The sequence below is a fragment of the Anopheles merus genome, chromosome 3L, assembly GCF_017562075.2.
Source record: "Anopheles merus strain MAF chromosome 3L, AmerM5.1, whole genome shotgun sequence".
In the NCBI taxonomy this organism is placed as follows: Eukaryota; Metazoa; Arthropoda; class Insecta; order Diptera; family Culicidae; genus Anopheles; species Anopheles merus.
In genome coordinates this window covers 31,013,907-31,031,510 of record NC_054085.1, presented here as the reverse complement: position 1 = coordinate 31,031,510, position 17,604 = coordinate 31,013,907, and the positions used below count along the sequence as shown (strand labels likewise).

The window sequence follows — 17,604 nt, the reverse complement described above, 5'->3', positions numbered from 1 at the left end:
TTAAGGTGGCCTTATATACTTTGTAACTGTTTTCCGATTGCTTAGGAGTCTTTTTCCCATTCCTAACGATAGTGCGTGTGTGTGCGCGCGCGCGCGCGCTTGACCAAACCGCGTGGTCGGAAGGGTGAGAATCGTTTTGCAAACACTCGTTCTTCTCCTCACTTTCCGCGGAGGCCACAAGGAACAATAAGAACAAGCGAGCTGGAAGAAGCGTTCAGTTAGTCCTAAATTGATGCTTTTTTTGTTTTGTTTTGTTTCGTATGAGTGTTAGTTACTGGAAGAATTTACAGCTCTTCCGCCGCGCACTCGCTTAGCCAGGTTTGACCACCCTTCTGACTCTCTGATTCTGTACCGGCCGTGTGCTGGTAATAGTGTGCATGCCGTCCCCGTTCTGCACAGAGGGTTTCTGCTGAAGAATGACTAGAATGTTTCAGAACGGAATACGATTGTAAAGGAATAGGTTCGGTGATAGCGAGTGGGGTTAGATTAGCTAACGGTAGAAGTAAACCCTTACTGTTGCGGAAAGCTTAGCGTGCGGATTTGATAAACCAATCAATCAAACAGTGCTGACGATCGAAAGGGCCCAAAACAAGCGGGAGTGAAATTTCACAAATGGAAAGACTTTTGCAAAAAGCTGAATGAACGACAAAGAACGATCTACAAATCAACACTCTTCTACTCGCAAAAGGGACGGTGGTGTTTTCTCTCTGGGTGTATGTGTGTTTAATTCTTCTCCCTATTAGTTTACTCCCTGAATATAGTAGTTGATTAGATAGCAGTCAACAGTTTAGCAAGGATACGCGATAGAGCTCGCCGCTTTTTGGCTAGCGTTGATTAGTTTGGAGTTTGGACTCCTCATTTTCGTCACCTCTCCCGTCACAGTACCGGCCCATTACTTCCACGCACACATATCGGGTTTTGCAGCACGAAACGAACGAAACGCCGATCCTCAGCACTGGCCAACAGTTTTCTTTATAACACTATCTACATGGATTTCGCTCTAGGTTAGGATAGTGAAATATACGTTTGGAAACACAACTAGCAACAACACTTATTGCTTGATTTTGGGCTGTATCGATAATGGTTTCATTTGTGACGGTGCGCAATGAATGCGCCGCACGGAGCAGGGGCGACGAACGAAACGGAACCGTTTCTCTTCATATTTGTTTGTTTTGTTTTGTTTTTACACACCGAGCACAATCAGAAACGGGATGGTTGGATGCAATCAATACACTTTACAGTACAGTGCTGCGTACGTGTCACTTGCTTATGTCTCTGAAAAGGATGCAAATGCTATGCAAATAATGATACACAGAGACAATCGTTCAACCGAGTATGCGAGATGCGTTTTGTGTCCTGTGACTTTACAAAGGTTCACTACAGGTCTGGCCTCGTTTCCACCACGATCAATGGAATGAATTGTAATCTTTTGTTTCTGTACGCATAATACGCCCATCCTACTACGATCGACCGTTGTGTTTGGTGTGTATGGGGGTTTGTGTGTCTGACTTTTAAATGTTTCTTCATCTTGCCCTTAATCCTACACCCTACTCCTCCACAGTTTCAATATGTTTTGCTTCTTACATGCTAGTAATTTGTGTCTTTCATTTGTTCGTTTACCTTCTTTTTTTGTTGCCGAAAACGTGCTCTAATTTTCCCTTTTTTTGTCCCCGTTTGTATAGCGTACTTATGCATCATCATTGGTATGGTTGGTGTGTCTGTGTGTTACGGGGCATTGTTCTGTGCTCTATGCTTTGTTTTCTTCTATAAGCGTTTCCTGCCCACACTATTTGCTGCGTAATCTTCTTAACTCCCTATCTAAAGCCTTTCGGTTCTTGCGCATTGCCACACTCATGTAAAAAATAAACAGCACAGGAAAACGATACCAAAATACTATAATTAATTCTACGATAGTGCGACCACCTGCCTGCCCTATCCCATCCGCCGTCTGCGTAAATAATGCACAAAACGAGGCGGAAAAATGCACCGACGAAAATGGACGAAACGGGAAAAGGAAAACTTTTAACTGCTTCGCTAAATCACCAACACACTTTCACCACCCAAACTCACTCAGCTATCACTGTTTTTTGCGTAAGAAGCGAGAGAGAGAGAGAGAGAGAGAGAGGAGAATCGATGCAATCGATGGGTACTAGAGGATTTGCCCAACCACCACCTTGGTTACCTTCACACTGCAGCACCACGGCCTTCGCCGGTCGCCTGCTGGAGCGTCAGTACAGTTTCGACTTGCTGCCACACTTTAGCATCGCGTTGATCGTTTCCGTCCGCAGCAGCGTGGCCAACTCGCGCTCCGCCGGGTTCCGGGCGGGCCGCCTGGTGCGGTTCCGGTTGCTGGTCGGCGGGCTCAACGGGTTGCTGTCCTGCTGCGTCTTCCTGTGCCCCTTGCTCGCTGCCGACCCGAGCTCAGACGTACTGAAAGTTGTCGGGCCGCAGCAGTGGCTCGTGCTCGACGTGCTTGTCGAACTCGAAGAACTGCATCCAGTCGGTGCGCTGCGGCTGCACCAGCCCGAAGCAGCTGCACTCGAGAAAGTCGAACAGATTTTTCACCGGCCCACGGTTGAACGGGCTCTTGCCGCCCTTGGCCTGGAAGTGGCGGTAGCGGCCCCGGTTCAGCCGTTCGTTCGTCGTCATGCCCAGACAGACGACCTGGTAGCTCTGGCAGATGGTCAGCACGGTCACCCAGGACATGTGCAGCAGCGCGTTGCCCATCACCCAGCCGACCCACGGATTGCAGGAACCGATCGCTTGCAGTGCTGACCATAAACCTGAGGCGAAGAGGAAATATGTATGAGCTTAGTAGCCTAGTAGTGGGAACTCGGAATCAGACCGAACCGATTCCGATTCCGTGTTCGGAATCAATTCCGGAGCCGATTCACATGCTGGAATCAATTCCGATTACGGAGTCGATTCCAGATCCGAAACCGGCGTTGACTTCGGAGCCGATAATTATTCCGGAACCAATTCCGGATGCATTTATGGAGCCTATTCCGATTCGGAAGTTAATTCCGGAACCAATACCGGAGCCGACTCCAGAACCTATTCTGGAGCCGATTTCGATTCTGGAGTTGACTCCAGAGTTGTCAACGGAGTTCTTTCAGTTGCTGGATCGGAATCGGCTCCGAAATCATAATCAGCTCTGGAATCGGAATCGACCTGGTAACCGCAATTTGCACCGGTAACGAAATTCAGTATTGACTCTAGAAATGGAAATAGCTCCGGAATGAAAATCAGTTCTGGATTTAAAATTAGAAGTTTCAGAAGCTAAATAAGTCCGAGAATCCCCATGAGAATGGATCCTTTAGTAGTAAATTTTGATTCTTGGCGGCTGTCCATACGTAGCACCATTGGACCCAAACGTCTCTTCTTATGGAGATGCCGAAACCGATTCAAATCTCGAAGCCGATTCTAATTTCGGAGCTAATTCCGATTCCGGCGCCGAGTTCGATTCCGAAGCCAATTCCAATACGATTCCGATTCGGAAGTTAATTCCGGAGTCGATTCCGACCAAGGAAATGACCTACTATCCAGAATCGATTCCGACGAAAACTTCATCTTTCCCATCACTAAAATAATCGTTTTTCCTTTTTTCCTTTGATTCTGTGCCCGAGACTCCCCCCACCTCCCTTACCCTCATCCATATTAATCGAGCACGTTTGCACGTAGAAATTGGAGCCACCGTACAGCATCCAGCCGCACATGATCAGCAGCATCCACAGGAATCCCATAAAGTATTTGTGATTTTTCGCACCTGCAACGAAACGAATTGCGTTTTACACAATGGTCCCACCGGTTAAGGGGAGGCGCAATGCGCTCCAATACAAACCGATACAGTTGCCCACCCACGGGCAGTGGTGATCGAACCGGGCGACGCACCGATCGCACACCGAGCAGTGCTTCGAGCGTACCGGCCGCCGGACCAGACAGGCGGAGCAGAAAGCCGACGGTTCAAATCCGCTTGCACCACGCTCGGAAAGTTCAATGATGGTCTGGAAAAGAAAAAAAAACAAACAAACCATTAATTGCCTATTTTTCGTACAATAAACCCTTCTTTTCCCAACGCACCCTAAACCGCTGCTCTTGCGTCGGCTGGATGACGCCCGGGTTGCCGCGCCACGACTTGAGAAAGCACACCCACAGCCCCGCACTGCACGCGAGGAACGCCAGCGAGGCGAGAAACGAAACCGTCGGCGCAATGTACGTCAGCCAGGTGACGTAGAACCACAGCTTCGTCGCCATGTAGACGCTCAGCGGCAGCAGCGCCATCAGGTTCTCGTCGAACAGGTGCTGCCCGATCGTGTACGCCACGCTGTACAGGCAGGCGAGCAGGAATATTTTGATGATGATCTGCGTGTCGGCACAGAACACCAGCCCGACCAGGTAGAAGACGAGGAAGGGCGTCGCGATCATGCTCCACCAGCGGAACCGCTTGTCGAGCGTCATGCGGACGAGCGGGTTGCGCCGGTGCGACTGCTGCGTGGCCTCCCGGATCCGGTCCGACACCTTCGTGCCGATCCAGATCGAGCCCAGGTGTGGCTGCAGCATCGTGAGCGGCGTGTCGCCGCGCAGGTTCGGCACCTCCATGTTCGCCTTGCCCTTCAGCACCAGCGTGCTGATGGCGGTCGCGTTGCGCGCCAGTATCGCCCAGTGCAGCGCCGTATTACCGTGCGTATGGTCCGCCAGGCTCGGATTGGCGCCGAGCGTCAGCAGCAACCGGACCGGATCGAGGGCGGATATCTTCCACGCCGCCCACATCAGCGCCGTCATGCCGCCCCGGTCCTGCAGGTCCGGATTGACGCCCCGCGCTATGAAGTACGCTACCAGCGCCGTGTGGCCGAACTGTGCCGCCAGATGGATGCAGGAGCAGCCCTCCGCATCGCGCAGGCTGGGGTCGGCACCGGCCGCCAGCAGCAGCACCACCGCCCCCAGATGGCCCTGCCGAGTGGCCCAGTGCAGCGGGGTCGCGTTCAGCTCGCCGCCCACCGCATCCACTATCGCACCCTTGTCGAGAAAGTACTTGATGATGTCCTTGCGATTGTTGATGGCGGCCCAGTGCAGCAGCGTGACCGTTTCGCTATCCGGCTGGTTCACGTCCCAGCCCGCCTCGATCAGCTCCTTCACGCGCGCTATCGCCCCGTACTGGGTGGCCTTCACGATATCGAACCCGCTGTAATCGTGCTCGACCGGGGCGACGGCCGTCTCGTGCGTGATCAGCCCGTCCCGGTCATGGCGCTCCGGCTCGGAGCAACCGCCGGCGGCCGCCGCAGTGCAAGCGCTTTGGTACATGCTTCCGCTCGCTTTAGGCGGTGGCGTGTTTTGGAGCCAAACGGAGCCCCTCCCGATTCTACCCCGTGCGTTACAGTCCGGCCCACAGGGGAGATGTTCACTCTCTCTCTCCCTCTCTCGTTCTACCTATCGATGTTTGGGGATTAATCTAATCTTAGGCGGAAGGGCGCCCTAATTTATTTTCACGCTTGGCGTACTGTGGAAACCGCGCGATTAGATTCCGCACTGCACTGAACCGGAAAATGATATGTTCGTCCCAACACAACACAAGGGTTCGCCCTCTTCCTGCTGCTCCCCCGCAGTTTGCGGGTTGTTATCGCACGGAAGGATCACTTTTCGCAGCGGCCCCTCGCTAATGTTCCGAAATTAAATTCATTCATCGCACTTTTTATCAATCCGCAGGTTTCGATTTTTTTCATCCTCTTCGTTATTGTGACAGTGGTGACAGGTGTGACAAGTTTGTGTTTTTTTTTCACTTGGGGGAGAAAAAGAAAGAAAATGCAAGAGATTGATAAAAAGCAGCTACTGGAACATCGCGTGGATGACATCAACGAATGAATGGAAAATAATTCAGGGAACGAAAAAGGAACGAACTAAACATGACTTTTGGAATTTTACAGGTATACTTTTAATATCAGTTCAAAAATAAAACAAAAAGCAAAACAGTCAGTTCCTTCTTGTGTTGAGATCGAAATTCTTGTTGTGGAAATTGTTCAGTATTAGTTCCAGGACCTTTTCTAAGGCCGGAACAGTTCCTCGTACAGGTACTGTACCAGAAAGAAAAAGAATTCGCGAGATATTTTTGGATCGGTTTTGGGTTCTTGATCGGATCCAAGACCGATTCAGTATCAGTTCGAGAACCGGTATGGGTTGATGATTGGTTTCAGGACCGGTATGGGTTCATGATCGGTTCCAGAGCAGGAATGGGCTCATGGAGTAATGATAACATCCTGGGCAGGTATGGGTTTATGACAGGTTCCAGGACCTGGGTGGATTCACGATAGGTTCCAGGGCAGATATGGGTTCACGATTGGATCCAGGGCCGCAATAGATCTCTTAAGGGGTCGTCACATGTACTACATTTTAATTACGACCTGGGGCCTTTTATTTCGGCGTACTTTGTACAGTAAAGAAGATCTTTGAAATTTAGTTGCGCAGCCCTGTAACCTGATGAAAATAACTAGTTTGAAAAAAACTGGCTTTTAATCCAAATCAAAGCAAAACGTAATCTTCCGCTATTTATACAAACAATAAATACAAAAAATAATTGCGCGATTTGAAAAATATCCAAAACTTGTGCAACTTTTCTAAACACCCAAAGAGGCAGCAAAACAACCCACCGACAGCTGTCACGCTCCGTTACGATGACAATTCGATCGCGCGAAAAATACAACCCAAGCCCGCGCCGGTGCGTATGTGGGTCGTTGGATGAATATACGTTGTGTGGTTAAATTGTTGTAACCGTCGGCATTAATCAAGTATTTTCCTGTATCATTGCCGACCAGAGGCCGTCGGTTTGTTTGTTGTTTCGATTTTTATTGAACCGTCGCGGTTGCTGCTGAAGTTCCTCGAACGTTGCGACTCGCAAGTCGGTGTGCTTCCGCATACTGTCTATGTCCCTGCCGTCGAAATGAACACCAAACGCAAACCATTCACCAAACCCAACGAAGCGGCATCGTCCAGTGGGCCGAAAAAGTTCCGGTAAGCATCAAACAACTGATATTGCCACTTCGCTTTCACGTACACAACAAAAAAACTAACGTGCGTTTAACCTCTCTTGCCAACACAAGCGGTGGCGATGACGAGGAGGAAGAGTTCGAAAGCTACTTCGAGGCCGAGCTGGCCAACCTGGACGACGATGCCGACACGGCACGCATCGGGCTGGGGCCGGAGAGCGAAAATACCTGCGCGAAGTGGAGCCGCCCGGCACCGGCCCCGCTCGATCCGGCCAAGGATGCGCTCGTGTTCCAGCAGATCGACATCGACAACTACATCGGCCAGCCGATGGCCGGTATGCCCGGGGCACAGGTCGGTCCCGTGCCGGTGATGCGCATGTTCGGCGTAACGATGGAGGGCAACTCGGTGTGCGCGCACGTGCACGGCTTCCTGCCCTACCTGTACGTGGCGGCGCCGCGCGGCTTCAGCAAGGCCCACCTGCAGGAGTTCCGGGCCGCACTGGACAAGGCCGTCCTGCACGACATGCGCACGAACAAGGACAACGTGCAGGAGGCGGTGCTGGAGGTGGAGCTGGTCGAGCGGCAATCGATCATGGGCTACAACGGGGAGGATCTGTTCACGTTCATCCGCGTGACGGTGGCGCTGCCGAAACTGCTGGCCGCCGTCAAGCGGCTGCTGGAGCGCGAGCAGCTGATGCCGTCGATGGACTTCCAGGACTGCCGGGTGTACGAGAGCAACATCGACTTCGACATCCGGTTCATGGTGGACACGGGGGTGGTCGGATGCAGCTGGATCGAGCTGCCGGCGGGCAGCTGGACCGCACGGCGCAAGGGCGTCCAGCCCGGGCCGGAAACGCGCTGCCAGCTCGAGGTGGACGTCGCGTTCAACGCGTTCGTCGCGCACGATCCCGAGGGCGAGTGGGCCAAGGTGGCCCCGTTCCGCATCCTCAGCTTCGACATTGAGTGTGCGGGGCGGAAGGGCATCTTTCCCGAGCCGCAGCACGATCCGGTCATACAGATCGCGAACATGGTGATCCGGCAGGGCGAACAGGAACCGTTCCTGCGCAACGTGTTCACGCTGAACACGTGCGCCCCGATCGTGGGGGCGCAGGTTCTGAGCCACAAGACGGAGCAGGAGCTGCTGGACCGGTGGGCGTGCTTTGTGCGCGAGCTCGACCCGGACATACTGACCGGGTACAACATCAACAACTTCGACGTGCCGTACCTGCTGAACCGCGCGAACCATCTGAAGGTGCGCAACTTTGAGTACCTGGGGCGCGTCACCAACATCCGGTCGGTGATCAAGGACACGGTGATACAGTCGAAGCAGATGGGGCGGCGGGAGAACAAGTTCGTGAACTTCGAGGGTCGCGTACCGTTCGATCTGCTGTTTGTGCTGCTGCGCGACTACAAGCTGCGCTCGTACACGCTGAACGCGGTCAGCTACCACTTCCTGCAGGAGCAGAAGGAGGACGTGCATCACAGCATCATTACGGATCTGCAGCACGAGAGCGAGCAGACGCGGCGCCGGCTCGCGATGTACTGTCTGAAGGATGCGTACCTGCCGCTGCGCCTGCTGAACAAGCTGATGTGCATCGTGAACTACATGGAGATGGCGCGCGTGACGGGCGTACCGCTGGCCTGTCTGCTGACGCGCGGCCAGCAGATCAAGGTGATGAGCCAGCTGCTGCGCAAGTCGCGGGTCGCCGGCTACCTGATCCCGTCCTACCAGAGCTCCGGCTCGGAGGAGCAGTACGAGGGCGCGACCGTGATCGAGCCGAAGCGCGGCTACTACGCCAATCCCATCTCGACGCTTGACTTTGCCTCGCTGTACCCGAGCATCATGATGGCGCACAACCTCTGCTACACCACGCTGGTGCAGCCGAACATGAAGGACAAGCTGGGCCTGAGCCCGGACCAGCTAACGCACACGCCCGCCAACAACGTGTTCGTGAAGGCGTCGGTCCGGAAAGGCATCCTGCCGGAAATTCTCGAATCTCTGCTGGCGGCTCGCAAGCGCGCCAAAGCCGACCTGAAGGTGGAGACGGACCCGTTCAAGCGGAGCGTGCTGGACGGTCGCCAGCTGGCGCTGAAAATCTCCGCCAACTCCGTGTACGGCTTCACCGGCGCGCAGGTCGGCAAGCTGCCCTGCCTGGAAATTTCCGGCTCCGTCACGGCGTACGGTCGCACGATGATCGAGCAGACGAAGCAGGAGGTCGAGCAGCGGTACACGGTGGAGCACGGGTACGAGAACGATGCGGTCGTCATCTACGGCGACACCGACTCGGTGATGGTGAACTTTGGCGTGAAGACGCTCGAGCGCAGCATGGAGCTCGGCAAGGAGGCGGCCGACTACGTGAGCGCCAAGTTCGTCAAGCCGATCAAGCTCGAGTTCGAGAAGGTGTACTATCCGTACCTGCTGATCAACAAGAAGCGGTACGCCGGCCTGTACTTTACCCGCCCCGACCGGTACGACAAGATGGACTGCAAGGGCATCGAGACGGTGCGGCGCGACAACTCGCCGCTGGTGGCGAACCTGATGAACAGCTGCCTGCAGAAGCTGCTGATCGAGCGCAACCCGGACGGGGCGATCGAGTACGCGAAGCAAACGATCGCCGACCTGCTGTGCAACCGGATCGACATCTCGCAGCTGGTCATCACGAAGGAGCTGGCGAAGAGCGACTACGCCGCCAAGCAGGCGCACGTCGAGCTGGCGAACAAGATGAAGAAGCGCGACCCGGGCAACGCGCCCAAGCTGGGCGACCGGGTGCCGTACGTGCTGATAGCGGCGGCGAAAAACACGCCCGCCTACATGAAGGCGGAGGATCCGATCTACGTGCTGGAGAACTGTGTGCCGATCGACGCGAACTACTATCTCGAGAATCAGCTGTCGAAACCGCTGCTGCGCATTTTCGAGCCGATACTGGGCGAGAAGGCGGAATCGATCCTGCTGCGGGGCGATCACACGCGAACGCGAGCGGTGGTCACGTCGAAGGTGGGTGCGCTGGCGGCGTTTACGAAGAAGCGTGACGCTTGCCTGGGCTGCAAGGCACTGCTGGCCGTTGGGCAGGAGGGGAAGGCGCTGTGCCCGCACTGCACACCGAACGAGGCGTCGCTGTATCAGGGCGAGCTGGCGGCCCAGCGTACGCTCGAGGAACGGTTCTGTCGGCTGTGGACGGAGTGCCAGCGGTGCCAGGGGTCGCTGCACGAGGAGGTCATCTGTACGAGCCGCGACTGTCCGATCTTTTACATGCGCACCAAGATCAAGATGGAGCTGGAGACGCAGGAGAAGCGGGTGGCCCGGTTCGGTGTACCGGCCTGGTAAAGATCTGAAGTGTTCGGGGGTGAACAAAACACGTGTTCTTCTTCCCCCACATCTAAACTATTAGATTAGTATCGAATAACAGGGTTTTCCAGGAGTTTTCATAGCTGTGGGACACTTTATTGATTTTTTCTTACGTGAAATGAACTTTATGTAATGGGAATTGGACTCTATAGCACCTTTGCTGGACAAATCCAACAGGAATTTCCAATGAGAGGTGCCATAGAGTCCAATTTCCATCGTATAAAGTTCACTTCCCATAAGAAAGAGTCAGGGAAGTGTCTCACAAACATGAGAACCCCTGGAAAACCCTGTAAGACTATCGTTCGTTCGTTTGTTTGTTCAGCAGAAACGCAACTCCTGTTTCCATCATTCACTTGTGAACTTAAATCCGTCTTGTATAATATTTGTTTAATGGTACATACTTTTTCTTTTTAAATATAAAATTAATGCTTTTCAATCTAAACGCGCGCGCGCTCATTTTCGTTCTGTTGTCCGTTCCGCTGCTGCCACCACCGCCGGTTGTTGCCAATTTTTATGACTGACTGTGACTGGGAAGGGGAACAAGGAAAATGGGAAATGGTGCTGATTCGGGATCGTCGTCCAGTAACAGCAGTATTGCAAGAATGGTCTGAAGAGCAAGCGGCGATGATGCGCCTGCTCCATTTGGAAGCGAACCGTGTTGCGCATATAAAGCGGGAATTTACCCTCGCTTGTTGCTAGGGGAAACGAACAGGCAAGCATATTAACACCCAGCAGCATGGGACAAAAGGAAAGCTTGTTTCGTGGGTGTGTGTGTGTGGCTTGGAAAGCGATCGGTTGGGCTGTCCCTTCTCTCAGTAATGTATATATGTGTATGCCATAGCGCGTATCTAATGTGTTTGTCGCGCATCGCGTCGTCTAAAGTAAACTTGCATAGAAAGGGATCCGAAGGTCGCTGGGGGCGAGGGGGCAAAGTGTAATAACCCCCAATCTCTAATCTACAACAGAAATCTCGCACCGCATCTTGCTCACGAAAAACTTACGAGCTACACACATCGTTCACACGCCGCACGCCACGAGGCCGTTGATGGCGAAACGCACCATCCTGCAGCCGATCCGGCAGCGTTAGTGGGCAGGTAAGAAAGATAAGGGAGGGGAAGTGTAAGGGAACAGGGGGGTATGGGTAGCGTTTGGGGCGGGGGAACAAAATGGGAAAAAACGGGGTCCAGCTGCTGTTGCCGGAGCTATTTCCGCGCCTGTAACGCGTTCGACAGCCAGTCCATCGCCTGGTCGAGGCCTTCCCCTTTGGTGGCGGATGTTTTGAATATTTGGAACGTTCGGTTTTTCAGCGCTTCCAGCCCGAGCGCTTGGTGCACCTCCGCCACGCTCATGCACCCCTCCATGTCCTGCTTGTTGGCCAGCACGACCAGTATTGCTCCGGCAAGTTCGTCTTCCTGTTGAGTGGTGGTGGTGAAGAAGAAAAAAAAGTGTCCATTTCGGGTCTGGTGCAAAGGCTCTCGCCGTCCAGCACTTACCCTTAACATGTAGAGTAGCTCATCTTTTGATATGCCTATCCTATCCTTATCGGCGGAATCCACCACATAGATGATGGCGTCTGTGTTGCTGTAATAACAACGCCAATAGGGTCTAAAAGCAAAACAAAAAAACGAAAAATCGCCGTGGTAAATCTCATTACCCTGCTTCGTGGCACCGCTTTTTACGCCCGCTTACCGTATGCTGGTCTGTCCGCCGAGGTCCCACACTTGGAATTTAAGGTTTTTGTACGTCACCTGCTCCACGTTGAAGCCGATCGTCGGTATTGTGGTCACCACCTCGCCCACCTGCAGCCGGTACAGTATCGTCGTCTTGCCGGCGCCGTCCAGCCCGAGTATCAGTATCCGCATCTCCCGGCTCCCCAGCAACCCCCGGAAGTAGCTGAACAGTCCGCCTGGCGGTTGGGAAAGTAAAGTGAGGGAAAGTGTCAACAAAACATATGCCACAGAGGGAGCACAATATTGGGTCCACCATTGCACGGCGGGTGGGTGGAAACCTTATCAGACACCAGCATTCCCTCCCCCCTCCCAGCCAACCAGCCACCGTGTCAGACGTACCCATTCTTCGCACTGCTGCTGGTGCTGCTGCTGTGTTTTTGTGCACACGTACGGTGTCAACACAGGACAACCGCAACCGCAAGGTGTAAGGGAGGAGGCAAGTAGGTGTCTCGGCACTTTCACAGCCCTGCTGCTCGATTGGGGCCCGGTGGAAAACGATTCTTCAGGCTACAGTCTGTTACACGGAGCGGCACCCCTAAAATGGTCCACAAAACACGCACGGGAATACGCTACAAAAAAACCCGGACGAGTCAGACACAAATTTGCTGGCGAAAAAAAAAGTCTCATCCCCATACTTGACATCTGTACCTGTTTGACGTGTAAATGTCACAGCTGCGGGCGCTGTCAAAACAGTTCGCGATGACAGTGGTGGCAACGGTGGTCATTTTGTTTTGGGAATAATTTTCTCGATCAACACTCAACAGAAAATCTATTAAATTGTAACTTATAGCAAAAAGCAGATTAAATCATGAAACTTGTGCAAGATTGAAGCATTATAATTTTTATAAATATTTGCTGTATTATTATAGAGGTGTGCAAAATGAATCAGAACCATATGGTTCATTCAGTTCACGTGAGAAAATGAATGAACTGGTCCCAAAGGAAAAAATGGTATGGTTCTTTTGAAACAACAAAACTAAGAAAACCAAAATCATGAAAATGAGGGCAAACATTCATGAGCATTTTTAAATAATGGACAGAAACACCTTCCAACATTTGCACAATTAAAGAAAAACGTCACGCATTGGTCGATATAAAACTGTTTGTGCGAATAACTTTCTAGGGTCAAATGATAAATGAATGAATTTGTAATAATATGTTGTTTATTTATTGAAACAACCGCCGTTGTTTTATTGTCGTCGTAAAGATCGTTTAACAGTATGTAAAAGCAATCAAATAAATGTTAAGTCAAACAAACCATCTACATAAGGCACACTTGTTCGGTATCTCCTGCCAATTCCAGCCGCTTCAGGCGACCGTCTTCCAGCACAGCTCCTTAAACTTGCTCTCATCAATATCATCGATGATGCGCACGTGTCCAGCGCCCGCACCGCGATGATCCAGCACCATCTGACCGCGGGTAAGCGCACCGTGCAGCTCCACGTCCACCGTATAGCTGTGGGCCTTCAGCACACAGTCCGGTTGAATGAACGCCGCCACCAGGTACGCATCGCACGGCATCCAGTTTGGCCGCTGGCCGTACACTTTGCGCTCCACAGCGTTCAGTATCCGCAGCATCGGTTTGGTTTCATCCGCACCCAGCTCCTCCATGCGCCAGGCCAGCGGAACGGCGTGCCGCTGGCACGTCTCCCACGGTACGATCGAGATCGGGCAGCAATCGCTCTGCAGCACTATATGGGCCGCCTCCGGATCGGTGTGGAAGTTGAACTCGGCCGACCACGTGATATTGCCGACTCCGTGCCGGTTGCCGCCCATGATGTAGAGATGGCTCGCCTGCTTCAGCAGCCCCGGCCGTAGCTTCATGGCTAGTGCCAAATTCGTCAGCGGACCGATAAAGATCAAATCGATGTTTCCTTTGTGCGCGTTCAGCAGACGCTGGATGGCAGTGACCGCGTGGTCCTCTTGCAGGGGAGTGCGGTTCACCTCGATCCCGAAGTCGATATCACCGAGCCCATTCTTGCCGTGGAAGTTGCCGTCGTATTTCGTTCCCCGCGGATGAACCAGCGGTTCGTGGGCACCCCGGTACACGGGCACTTCCGTACGGCCCATCGCGGACAGCACGGTGAGCGTGTTTTCCACCACATTGTCCACGCCCGTATTGCCGTTCACGCACGTGATGGCGATCACCTCGTACCCGTACGTCTTCTCACACTGCAGCAGCATCCACAGGGCCCATGCGTCGTCCGTACCAACATCCAGATCGATAATTACCTTCCTTGGTGCGGCCATCCTTGCTGCTCTGCTCTGTTGGTCTGCTCTGACTCTGCTCAAGCAACCGTGACGAACTGAAAAGGTCCCCAAAACACGCAAATGTCCTCTCTCTCTGCTGTCCTATCTTTGATAAGCGCTCGCGCGTCCGGTGACTGATTCTGCAAGTTAAGACACAAGTATGCTAACACTTATAACGAATTGAGAAGAGCTTTAACAGGCTTGGGAATAAGATGGATTAGAAACAGCAAACATACCGTTGTTATCAAAACGAGCAAATTAGACCAACCGGCGGGTTGTGAAGTTGACCCTGAGCAAACAAGATTTATTCCGTGCTCTCGATTTTGTTATTGTACGCAAGCTGATAACAACCAAAACAACGGTTCACTTTGACAGCTGTCTAGATGTGCCCAGTGAGAAGAATCGCACTGAAAAGGCGCAAGGCCACGGGAGTGACAAAATGCTGACCAATTTGTCAAAACGAAAGGATGTTATAATACGGACGTCACACGAAGCGGTAGCTTTGGCGTAAATTGGATTTCAGCTATACAACCCTATAATCTTATGACAGGAAGTTTACGCTCTTCCATACAAATTAAGCGTTAACTTTTTCAGTTAACGCCTCTCTACATTCACACATATTACAAAAAAACTGTACGACGCTATGAGCGGCCGGGAGAGGAATCCCGGCCAAACTGATAAGGCTTGTTAGAATGACTATGACGAACGTCACTTGTCAGGCGAAGGTTGATGGAAAACACTCAGGGTCTTTTGCTACCACCAAAGGTACCAACCTGCCACTAGAGAGGACCATCCGGGACTCGAGGGTGGAGACTACGGGAACCATCTTCTATAAGTCAACCCAGATCTTGATATAGACTTAATTGGTCTGCTGCTCTACTATGTAGCAGAAGCCTACCAAGGGATCGAGCAGGCAGCAGAGAACCTCGGATTGCAGATAAACGAGGCAAAGGCGAAGCTGAGGGTGGTAGCTGGTATGCTGGCTGCCAACCGATCATTCTACAGCCTGAAAGCTACGCGTCGGACGTAGCTACCTATATAGTACTGGTACTCACATAAGCCTCTGAGACATGGACACTGTTCAAATCTGCCGAAACTCTCTTAGCCGCGTTCGAGAGGAAGATGCTCAGAAGGATACTTGGCCCCGTATGTGTGGAAGGACAATGGAGGAGCCGTTATAATGACGAGCTATACGAGCTGTATACGGCGACCTCATCTGTCGTGCAGCGTATCAAGCTCGCCAGGCTCCGGTGGACTTGCCCTTTTTGTGCGCATGGAAACGGACGACCATAACCGTAAAGTCATTTTTGGTCGTCCACAACGAAATAAAAGCCGTGGTAGGCTTAAATTGAGGTGGCAGGATGGCGTGGAGGCGTCCGCCATTAAGGCCGGAATCAAATCCAAGTATCCGACAATGATTATCCTGAACTTGGTTATTTGCAGACTTTTCGTCCCTGCAATCGAAAACATCGGCAAAGTACTTAAAATAAATAAATAAAATAAACGGCTCAGGAGCTTCTTCATGATATATTGTCATCAGAGCGAGGAACTAGTATCACAGGAGATGTTGATGAACTCCGAGGCACACATTATGCTCCAAGGAGCTATTTCTGCTTCAAAGCTGAATAATGTTCCAGTAACATCATGGCTAATATTAATGATCATTAATACTACGTTTCTAGAGATCATCTAAGAAGATCAAATCAATAAAGTCCAACAAGACTAGGTGAATGAAGAAAGCCCTTAGCGTTTCTGACATTACATGAATAAGTTGTATATTATATTCCTAATAGCTGGTAAGTCTGCATTTCGTTCGTTAAATTCGTTAATTTAATTTGTTAAATCTTCCCACTTTCCACTAACATGTGAGCGATATAAAAAGATTTGTTTATTATCAAATGTCTCACTTTTCGCTCCCCAGCAAAGCCTATCATTATAGACACGATCCTCATCTGAACCACCATTTTCTACCTCTTTTTAAAACGCTCTCTCTCGCTCTCCATGTGGACCGTTAACCACACCAATGGTTGCTTATCGATTATTTTACCACGCATCGCTCGGTCGCTCGAGAACGCAGTGTGTAGTCACATTTCAAGCGAGTCGTCATAAAACCTCATGCCGCATCATCTGCAGAAGTTGTCCCCGTGTTGTGCCTCGGGAAGGTTTGTCCTAAATTGGTGTGAATAATTTTTCAATAAAACTCGCCCAAGGCCACTAAGCACCGTTGCGTATTATCTTTCACTCGATGCCCGATGCCCGAAGCCTGCTGGAGAAGCTTGAAGCGTACGCAAAGCTGGTTGCTGTTTCGCGCCGTTTCGCGACCATACTTTCTTCGCGCGTGTTGTGAGAACGTGACGTGTGTTTGGAATGCGCATTCCACGTCCACGCACTACGCCCTGGTGACCGTTCGTCTTGTGTTTTGTGTTACTCTACCTATGTTGTTCGCGATCAAGATACAATTTTCAGGCTTTCAGAAGTCTCATAGTTTCCATTTCATCAGAGCCGCGAATAACAGGCTCTTTTAAAAATCGCAAACACAGCTTGAAGTACGATAGAATTCCATTTCAACTCTATTTATAGCTCGGACGCGCTCGTACGACATATCTCGTACCATGCCTAGTCCACATCCGAGCCGCGCTGGGCAGATACTATTAATATCATCAATTTTTATCGCAGCATGACCAGGCGCAACCCTTACCATTCCGCAGCAACCGAAGCAGTTTCCTGTGCATAATAAATGAACATATTTGCACAATCGGAATCAGCTTCCCGCTCCCTCTGTTTGCTCTCTCTCTCTCTCTCTCTCTCTCTCCACCTTGAGTAAACGAGGCCCACCGCCCCATATCACGGAGTCATATTTCAAAGCGCGCTCTAAACCACTGTCCGCTCCTTTTCCGTCCGTCGGGCACAATGGCAATGGGCGAGGGCCAGCGCAACGACCAATTCCTCAACCGAAATGACATATTACTTTTCAGCGTTATTTTGGCATTATGATAATGTCCTTTCCCGGATCCACTCGCTGCTCTCGCGGTCGCGTCATCTTCGCCCCTTGCGGTGGCCGCTGGCCAGGTTCGTTTTTTTTTTGCTTGGAATGTATCATTTTCAGCGCAAACCATCGAACTCGCGCACCTCGCCGCACACACGATTGACAGTTATCATTTTCTGTTGCGTTTTTTTTTTTTCGTTGTGTTGTTGTGTCTTCGTTTTTAGCGTTTCGCCCTTTATAGCGTACGCACGCACGAAGAAGAGGAAGCAGAAGTGGAAGAGGAAAAAGCGAGACCAAAAAAAAAAGACCAAAAAC

General features: G+C 51.7%; 4 protein-coding genes across 5 annotated transcripts; 1 reads left to right on the top strand and 3 right to left on the bottom strand.

The window, feature by feature from the left end:
- Window positions 1–249: 249 nt before the first annotated feature.
- Window positions 250–5,405, bottom strand: LOC121599621 (palmitoyltransferase Hip14). The gene is made up of 4 exons (XM_041927566.1): window positions 4,081–5,405; window positions 3,842–4,004; window positions 3,647–3,766; window positions 250–2,783 (listed from the first exon to the last, which is right to left on the bottom strand). The coding sequence occupies exons 1-4, from the start codon at window positions 5,299–5,301 to the stop codon at window positions 2,422–2,424; spliced, it is 1,866 nt and encodes a 621-aa protein (XP_041783500.1). The 5' UTR covers window positions 5,302–5,405; the 3' UTR covers window positions 250–2,421.
- A 1,264-nt stretch (window positions 5,406–6,669) lies between these two features.
- On the top strand, window positions 6,670–10,578 carry LOC121599618 (DNA polymerase delta catalytic subunit). Its single transcript, XM_041927562.1, has 2 exons — window positions 6,670–7,002; window positions 7,092–10,578. The coding sequence occupies exons 1-2, from the start codon at window positions 6,932–6,934 to the stop codon at window positions 10,300–10,302; spliced, it is 3,282 nt and encodes a 1,093-aa protein (XP_041783496.1). The 5' UTR covers window positions 6,670–6,931; the 3' UTR covers window positions 10,303–10,578.
- A 93-nt stretch (window positions 10,579–10,671) lies between these two features.
- Window positions 10,672–12,711, bottom strand: LOC121599625 (ADP-ribosylation factor-like protein 1). Its single transcript, XM_041927580.1, has 4 exons — window positions 12,393–12,711; window positions 12,013–12,229; window positions 11,817–11,928; window positions 10,672–11,735 (listed from the first exon to the last, which is right to left on the bottom strand). Exons 1-4 carry the CDS (start codon window positions 12,394–12,396, stop codon window positions 11,526–11,528), a joined length of 543 nt encoding a protein of 180 aa, XP_041783514.1. The 5' UTR covers window positions 12,397–12,711; the 3' UTR covers window positions 10,672–11,525.
- A 488-nt stretch (window positions 12,712–13,199) lies between these two features.
- LOC121599624 (inosine-uridine preferring nucleoside hydrolase-like) lies at window positions 13,200–14,664 on the bottom strand. Of its 2 annotated transcripts, none has more exons than XM_041927579.1 (2): window positions 14,540–14,664; window positions 13,200–14,472 (listed from the first exon to the last, which is right to left on the bottom strand). In XM_041927579.1, exon 2 carries the CDS (start codon window positions 14,301–14,303, stop codon window positions 13,362–13,364), a length of 942 nt encoding a protein of 313 aa, XP_041783513.1. In that variant the 5' UTR covers window positions 14,304–14,472; window positions 14,540–14,664; the 3' UTR covers window positions 13,200–13,361. The 2 variants fall into 2 exon arrangements, with proteins under 2 accessions (XP_041783513.1, XP_041783511.1); XM_041927577.1 differs by having other exon boundaries at window positions 13,200–14,443.
- Window positions 14,665–17,604: the final 2,940 nt, after the last annotated feature.

Excerpts from the sequence above, each read along its gene's own strand:
- LOC121599621 (XM_041927566.1), bottom strand. The coding sequence starts at position 5,301 with ATGTACCAAAGCGCTTGCACTGCGGCGGCCGCCGGCGGTTGCTCCGAG. Across the intron at positions 4,005-4,080 it reads CGCAAGAGCAGCGGTTTAGG|ACCATCATTGAACTTTCCGA; the intron begins GTGCGTTGGGAA and ends TTTCTTTTCCAG. Across the intron at positions 2,784-3,646 it reads CTCGATTAATATGGATGAGG|GTTTATGGTCAGCACTGCAA; the intron begins GTAAGGGAGGTG and ends TCTTCGCCTCAG.
- LOC121599618 (XM_041927562.1), top strand. The coding sequence starts at position 6,932 with ATGAACACCAAACGCAAACCATTCACCAAACCCAACGAAGCGGCATCG. Across the intron at positions 7,003-7,091 it reads AGTGGGCCGAAAAAGTTCCG|CGGTGGCGATGACGAGGAGG; the intron begins GTAAGCATCAAA and ends TGCCAACACAAG.
- LOC121599625 (XM_041927580.1), bottom strand. Across the intron at positions 11,929-12,012 it reads GGCGGACAGACCAGCATACG|ACCCTATTGGCGTTGTTATT; the intron begins GTAAGCGGGCGT and ends TTTTGCTTTTAG. Across the intron at positions 11,736-11,816 it reads AGCTACTCTACATGTTAAGG|GAAGACGAACTTGCCGGAGC; the intron begins GTAAGTGCTGGA and ends ACCACTCAACAG.
- LOC121599624 (XM_041927579.1), bottom strand. The coding sequence starts at position 14,303 with ATGGCCGCACCAAGGAAGGTAATTATCGATCTGGATGTTGGTACGGAC.